This window comes from Trichechus manatus, unplaced genomic scaffold (assembly GCF_000243295.1).
Source record: "Trichechus manatus latirostris isolate Lorelei unplaced genomic scaffold, TriManLat1.0 scaffold00001, whole genome shotgun sequence".
Classification (NCBI taxonomy): Eukaryota; Metazoa; Chordata; class Mammalia; order Sirenia; family Trichechidae; genus Trichechus; species Trichechus manatus.
Window position 1 is genome coordinate 3,642,369 of NW_004443937.1, and position 8,046 is coordinate 3,650,414.

General features: G+C 41.0%; 1 protein-coding gene across 10 annotated transcripts in view; it reads right to left on the reverse strand.

Moving 5' to 3' along the window:
* Window positions 1-8,046, reverse strand: part of SUMF1 (sulfatase modifying factor 1) — a 140,472-nt gene that overhangs the window by 123,784 nt on the left and 8,642 nt on the right. For all 10 annotated transcript variants that reach the window (XR_002824862.1, XR_002824851.1, XR_002824854.1 and 7 more), the window contains exons 2-3: window positions 6,854-7,027; window positions 3,649-3,723 (exon numbers count right to left, since the gene is read on the reverse strand). Coding sequence is in view for 6 of the 10 variants with exons in the window: in XM_004368282.2 (XP_004368339.1) it covers window positions 3,649-3,723; window positions 6,854-7,027 (249 nt within the window). In the remaining 4 variants the exon portion in view is untranslated. The remainder of the gene's footprint in view (window positions 1-3,648; window positions 3,724-6,853; window positions 7,028-8,046) is intronic.

Below are 8,046 nucleotides of genomic sequence, written 5' to 3' on the forward strand. Positions count from 1 at the left end.
CAAAAGACTTCACCAAAAGAGTCAAAAGACAACCTACAGACTGGGAATAAAATTTTGGCTATGACAAATCCGATCAGCATCTAATCTCTAAAATCTACAAGATACTGCAAAACCTCAACAATAAAAAGACAAATAAACCAATTAAAAAATGGGCAAAGGATATGAACAGGCACTTTGCCAAAGAAGGTATTCCGGTGGCTAACAGGCACATGAAGAAATGCTAATCATTAGCCATTAAAGAAATGCAGATCAAAACTACAATGAGATATCATCTCACCCCAACATGGCTAGCAGTAATCCAAAAAAACACAAAATAATAAATGCTGGAGAGGTTGTGGAAAGACTGGAACACTTATACACTATCGGTGGGGATGTAAAATGGTACAACCACTTTGGAAAACGATTTGGCGATTCCTTAAAAAGCTAGAAATAGAAATACCACACAATCCAGCTATCCCGCTCCTTGGATTATATCCAGAGAAATAAGAGCCATCACACAAACAGATATATGCACACCCATGTTCATTACAACATGTTCACAGTAGCAAAAAGATGGAAATGACCTAGATGCCCATCAACGGGCTAATGGATAAACAAATTATGGTATAGACACACGATGGAATACTATGCAACGATAAAGAACAACGATGAAGCTGCGAAACATAACATGGAGGAAGCTGGAGGTCATTATGCTGAGTGAATTTAGTCAGTCACAGAAGGAAAAATATTGTGTAAGACCACTATTATAAGAACTCAAGAAAAGGTTTAAACAAAGAAGAAAACGTTCTTTGATAGTTATAAGGGTAGGGAAGGAGGGTGAGGGTTATTTACTAACTAGACAGTGGATAACAACTATCTTAGGTGAAGGGAAAGACAGCACACACTACAGGGGAAGTCAGTACAACTGGACTAAACCAAACCTAAGAAGTTTCCAGAATACAATCAAACACTTTGAGGGACAGGGTAGCAGGGGTAGGGCTCTGGGGACCATGCTTCCAGGGGACATCTAGGTCAACTGGCATAACAAAGCCTATTAAGAAAATGTTCTGCATCCTACTTTGGTGAGTGGCATCTGGGGTCTTAAAAGCTTGCAAGCTGCCATCTAAGATGTATCATTTGGTCCCAACCACCTGGAGTAAAGGAAAATGAAGAACACCAAAGATACAAGGAAAGTATTAGCCCAAAATACAGAAAGGGCCACATAAACCAGAGACTTCATCAGCCTGAGACCAGAAGAACTAGATGGTGCATGGCCACCACCAATGACTGCCCTGACAGGGAACACAACAGAGAGTCCCAGATGGAGTAGTAGATAGGTGGGGTGCAGAACTCAGATTTTAGAAAGAAGACCAGACTTAATGGTCTGACTGAGACTGGAGGAACCCCAGAAAGCATGGCCCCTGGATTCTCTATCAGCCCAGAACTAAAACAATTTCCGAGGACAACTATTCAAACAGGGATTGGACTGGACTGAGGGACATAAAGTGATACTCGTGAGGAATGTGCCTCTTAGCTCAAGTAGATACAAGAGACTAAATGGGTAGCTTCTGTCTGGAGGTGAGATGGGAAGGCAGAGATGGTTAGGAGCTGGTTGAATGGACATGGGGAATCAGGGATGGAAAGGAGGAGTGTGCTGTCACAGTATGGGGAGAGCAATTAGGGTCACATAACAAGGTATGTATAAATTTTTGTATGGGAGACTAACTTGAAATGTAAACTTTATTTAAATTACAACAATAAAAAAAATCAAAAGAAAAAATATAAATAAATAAAAAGGAGACTAACAAATGCTGGAGGCTATTAATGATAAGCTGGCACCAAACAAGACTTTCTTCTTGACTTAATCAAGTCTTGAAAGAGACCGGAAAAGGGAACCACTTCCTCACTGTGTGATTCACTGTTATCTTATTTGTCCTTCAACTACCTAGAATCATCTCCTGTATCACTTAAAGGCGTCTCATGGACCATCTCACATCCCACACTTTTGGAAACGATGGGTTAGAAAAGGTTTGGTGCTTGAGGGTAAGTCAGACCTAAGAAGGGATGGAAAAACAAAAACTGAGCTCTCTCAGACTTCCCACAGATTCACTTTATTTACTCCATCCTTTTCTAAACACACTTAAAAGGTTTGCTTTTCCATTATGTTCATTTAAGCAAGTGAGCAACACCACGATCTGGTAAGAGCTGCTTGTCCTTGTCCTAGTTACACACACAAGCGCTTCACCTCGTACTTAACAGGGCACCTTCGGAGTCCAGCAATAATCTGTCTCGGCCTTTACGCCTACTGTGTTTGGAGGCTCTCAAGTGACAAGAGGCCCTCCATCTGAAAGCACAAATTACAAAGATAAGTGCAAGTGCCCTCCCTCATCTAAAGTCCCTATCTTAAAACAAGGCACCATACCCTGAGTAGCTGGCTCATCAAGACCAACCTGATCTGACCTCAAAGCCCTTAAAAAAAAAATGAAGTATATCAGATGCCATAATACAAAACTTGTGAAATCCAAATGGAGCTCAATCACGTTTTTTAAACGTTTATCTAAAACACATACAAAAAAAGTGGCCTGATTCTCCTGTCAGTGATTTAGGACCAAGTCTTTTTTACCTCATGGTTTCCTCCCGAGATTCATTACATTAGTTAGAAGAGAAAATGGGTGAGCTAGGACTTTAATTTTTCTGGCACCGCTACTCACCCAAGGGAACAGAGTGCCGCTGACACATAAGGATGAGGTAATAGCCAGGAGTGGAAAGGGAACTTGTATACAAAAGAAGACTAGGGTTGGGCTCTTTGGTCTTTAATGGCTGTATTTTAATCAGTCTCCCTTGAGACCCCCGTTCTCCTCCTCTCACACTATCTTCTGCCTCTTCGCATTCTCTGTTCTCTTGGTTTTATGAATCCTCAGCTTCCCAGCTTACCTGCACTCTTACCCTTGTTCTTATTTTCTCTGCCCTCTGAGACACCTATACAAACACACACACAAGAACACAAACCTGCTGAAATGTCTGGACACAGGAAACCTTAGTTCCACTCACCACATAGGTGTTTATGGAACCCAGTCCACTGTTTCCATGATTTCTGAGAGAAATACACCTAATTCACACACTCGGACCCTCTCTATGAGAGAGGGGCCATCACTAGGTGGTTGGGCGATGAGAACCAAATCTCTGGCTCCACATTCCACAGAATTCAGAGCAAAGGGCCCTGCAGGAACACTTCTATGATCATGTGAATTAATGTTTTAATAGGAAGCTCTAACAGACACCAGCACCAGATGAGGTTACAACTTTAAGAAAGAAGTAAAAAAAATGCATATTTAATCCTCCATTCTAGAAAAGGCTACAAGTAGAAAGAAACCCAGAAGTGTCTAGAGCTCAGCTGAGCTCTACATAGCAACATAATGTGTTACACAGATGGACAAGACAAAACCTCAAGTCAGACCCAACAATTCTTCAGGTGCCACCCTGGACTTGCACCATTTCCTCACAGTAAGGTGCGGTGGTCTATGGAGCTATTACTTTGAGTAAGCGTATGGCGAGAGAATGGTTAGGTGTTGGGAGAGATGAGGGTGGCACTTGTATTTTGGATTTTTCACCCAAAGTCTTTCCAATCAACCCCAGAGAAATACAAGAGCCTGTTTAAGCATTACTTACTGCCTGTTGGATGTCAGTCTTCACTTGCTCACTCAACATGCCTTCGAAGACAAATGAGTCACCAAACTTCTCAGCCTATCAGGAAGGTAGGAAATAAAAATCCAGAGGTTATAATAACGCATTTCACACGTGCCATTTTCCTTGCACGCCTCTAGAATTTAAGCTTCTCTTGTGCCTTCCCAGAGGATTCAGAAATAACTTAAAAACTTCTGACTTCCCTTTTAAAAACAAGTCCTTGTCACTCTCAGAGACCAATTTCATTTAAGACTCATTTAGCTGTTAAGAATGCAGACAGGAAGAGATTAGCTTTTGAGCACATGACTGTTCCTGCTGACAGAAACACATCTACCTAAGCATTACAAATGGCTTTGGAAAAAAATAATAGTATCTTTTACATGTGAGATTAGGTAATCGAGCTCTGCCCTTTGCTCTCCTCCTGAAATTTAGTTAAAACAATTAAACAGCACTGTTTGCTGACATTCTGACACACTCTGGCTCTACTAAGGTGTCAGCTGTACTTACAAATTTCAAGTGGCCAATGCAAGCATCAGACAGAAGCCTGTATTTTGATGATTTTACTTAATATTAGTGTCTCAAGTTCTCATCTACTTGGTTCTCTTTGCTGCATGTGAACCAATTCTGGAAACACCCACCCTAGGCCCCTGTTCTCCACGACTCTACGACACTACTAGTCTTCCTCTTACATTTCTGATGGTTCCTACTTCTCTCCTGAAATACATGGGTTCTTCTTCCAGTCCCTAAAACACTGTTGCTCCCCAGATCTCTGTCCTTGGCTCTCTGCTCTTCTTACTCTATACCAGTGGCTCTTAGGCTCTGTGCAGTTAAGATCACCTGGCCAGCTCGTCAAAACTACAGATTCCTGCCTCCGACCCCAGAGACTCTGATTCTGAGGGTTTGGGATGAAGCTGAGAAAAATGCATATGTAAACAGCACCGCTGATGATCCAAATATAGGTGGGGCGAGAAATACACTTTGAGATATACTGATCTACTACTCAACAACCTCCTTCGATCTCATCACTTTACCACCAGCACTTCAAGTGACTCACAGATCTCTAGGTCCAGTCCTGTCCTCATTGGATAAAATTAACCACCTACTTGTTGTTGTTGGGTGCCTTTGAGTCAATTTCAACTTATAATGACCCCATGTGACACAGCAGAACTGCCCCATAGGGTTTTCTTGGCTGTAATCTTTACAAAAGCAGATTGCCAGGTCTTTCTCCCACAGAACGGATGGATGAGTTTGAACCGCCAAGATTTCAGTCAGCAACCGAACACTTCCACTTAACCACCTTCCTGGATAGGGCTCCTTAACTGCCTACTAGGTGTCTCTATTTCAGGCCTCACAGCACCTCAAACTCTTTGTCCAAAACAGAGGTCATCATCTTTTCTTCACCACTGCTCGTCTTCCTGTATGTCCTTATGGCCACTATGCCCAAGTACTTAAGCCATTCCTTCATTCACCAAACACTGATCACACGAACATGTGCCTGGCTTTGGGCTAAATATAGTGATAGAGGTAAATTTTAGTTAGGCACGGTCCCTCTCTTTACAGCACTTACGTGTGGGCGCCCAAACAAAAAACAAGTCAAATGAAGAAAAGAAGAAAACAATTACAATTTTACTTCACCCTGTACAGTAAAGAGTGTCAAGGAATGAGAAGGAGACAGCTATGTAAAAAGTGGGAAGGGACGGTGGCAGGAAGTTCCAAGCAGAGGGGAAAATATGGGCCAAGTCCCCAAGGTTGGGAAGAGTGTCAAGTTTTCAAGGAATAGAAACAAGACCAGCAGAGCTAGAACATAGTGACAGACAGGGGTGTGATGTAAAATGAAGTTGGAGAGACAAAAAAAAGCTGTAAAGTGTCATAAAAATATGAAGCATTCTTTTTGTCCAAGGCAGGGGATCTTAGCCTTTTTTGTGCCCTGAACTCCTTTATGAACCCCCTTTTCAGAATGCATAAAATAAAATAAATAGGATTACAAATGAAACTGAATAATCAGTTACAACAAAATATTAATAAAACAAATATATGCTATAGTTATATATGCGTTCATATATATGCTCTTTATTAACATAAGATCTAGCAGAAAATCTAATGATTATCATAATTTCAAAGTGGGGATGAGCGTAAATGATATTTCGAGATATCTGCAACAACAATAACGTGATATGAAAACATCTCTGATTTCTAATGGTGACGAAGTCATAGGTACTGCTACTATTACTATGGTTTCTTGTTTGTGTTCATAACTGAAGGAAATGGTAAGTTTCAGTTATAGATTAGTAAAACTCAAGATGAAATTTTTTCCCCACCCATGTTCATGGACTCATAAATTCTGTTCATTCTATTTAATTATCATGGAAAACGCTGGTCTAAGGGAAGCCTTCTTCCCTTAGAACTCCTCTTCAAACTTGAAGTAGACTATTGAGGAACTTGGTACAAGAGTATCCTTCTGGAACAAAAAAAAAAACGAGGATTCCACAAACTGAAGGCAGGGGTGAAGTCTTCTGGTGAGAGAAAATTAGCAGCCTACAAAACAAGTGTATTTCAGAAACCTACAGAAATGAGAAAGCCTCCCTCTTCCTATTCCCATTTAAGACAAATATTCACTTTCAGAACCTGGCTTTGTGATTCACTGACCATGGTCATACGATACGGCCTGGAACAGTGACCGGAGAGCTTATTATTAGAGTTGTCAAGGCACTGAGATAAAACCACAAAAATGAAGAAGCTGCACTTCTGCTTTTATCACCCAGGAAGTAAATGCTTCACAACGACCAAGCTGCAATTTGTTGAGAAGGAAAACTGGCTTTACTTTACATGCTATCTCTCATCTCAAAAAGCCTAACTGAACAGTGACACTCCCTGGCACTGAACAGCATTAACACACTACAACATGAGAGTTAAGAATGTGGGTTCTGTCGTCAAACTGGCTAGATCTGAAAGACAGCTTGACAAACTAGCTGTGTGACTCTGGGGAAATCACCTTTCTAATCCTCAGCTTCCTACCTGAAAAATAACCTGCCTTGTGGGGTTGCTTTTGGATTCAATTAGGTGAAATACATATATAAAGTTCTTAGTACAGTGCTGGGCACACACTAGAAAGAGGTCAATCAATGTTAGCTATTATTAAAGCATTGTTAAAACTTCCAGAAAGGAACAAGTTCTCCATCCCCACCATTACCTCTGTCAAATAGCCTGTTGAGTTCACAAACTTCTCAAATTCAGCATTACTGACTTCATAGGCATCCATGTAAAAGGCATCGATCATGACTCTCCGGGCAGGGGCTTCCCCATCCTGCTGTATCTTAGGATCATCTGTGCCCATTGTGAATACTCCAGCAGGAATGGGGACCATCTGCAGTGAAAAGAGAAACATCACAGTCAAAGGCGACTGCCCATGGAAAGTGCCTGGCAATACCTGGTAAATCCACCATCCTTCAGAAATCTCTGTACAATTAGTAAAATCACTAGGCACAAAAAGAAGTGAAAAATTGTTAGCAAAGTAATTTGTTCAGTCCAAACTCTCTACATGATACAAATCTGTACATGCGTGGAAACCAGTCTGGGATAATACACAACACGCTGCTAAGGGCTAAAGTGGAGAGGCAAGGAGAATGCTCCACTTTTTTCTTTATACGTTTTTGTATTTTTTTCCTTTAATATATACTTGTTTCTTTTGAAGTATTGTTACAATAAAATATAAAAATGCCATATATAGTATTTTTAAATACCCACTGAATAAATTTTGACCTCCAATGATAATAGAAAAGACTTAAACCACTGAAATAGAAAACCTAAAAATTTTACTAAGGGACCATGTCCTGTATAACTCCTTATGAAAACCCTAATTGTGATTACTTGTTTACTATCTACCTTCCCAGATGAACTCTAAAGTCCAAGAGGACAGAGACTGTGGCTGCCTTGTTCATAGCTGTGCTCCCAGCACCGAACACAGGGTCTGAGAAGCGCACTGAAAATCTCAGTTAAAAACAAAGCCCATGGTCTACGTCACTGGTCAGCAGAGAAATGCAAGTCAAAACCACAATGAGATACCACTTCACACCCACTAGGATGGCTATGACAAAAAAGATGAACAATAACAAGTGTCAGTGAGGATGTGGAGAAATCAGAACCCTTACACATTGCTGGGGGGAGTGTAAACAGGTGCAGGTAGTGGGGAACATGTTCTCGGGGAACATCTAGCTCATCTGGCTAAATGAAAATGTAGAAAATGTTCTACATTCAACCCTGGTGAAAAACCTGTGAGCAGCTATCTAAGATACTCCACTGGTCTCACCCCTTTGGGAGCAAGGGATAATGAAGAAAACAAGATACAAAGGAAAGATCAGTCCAAAGGACTAATGGACCACAACT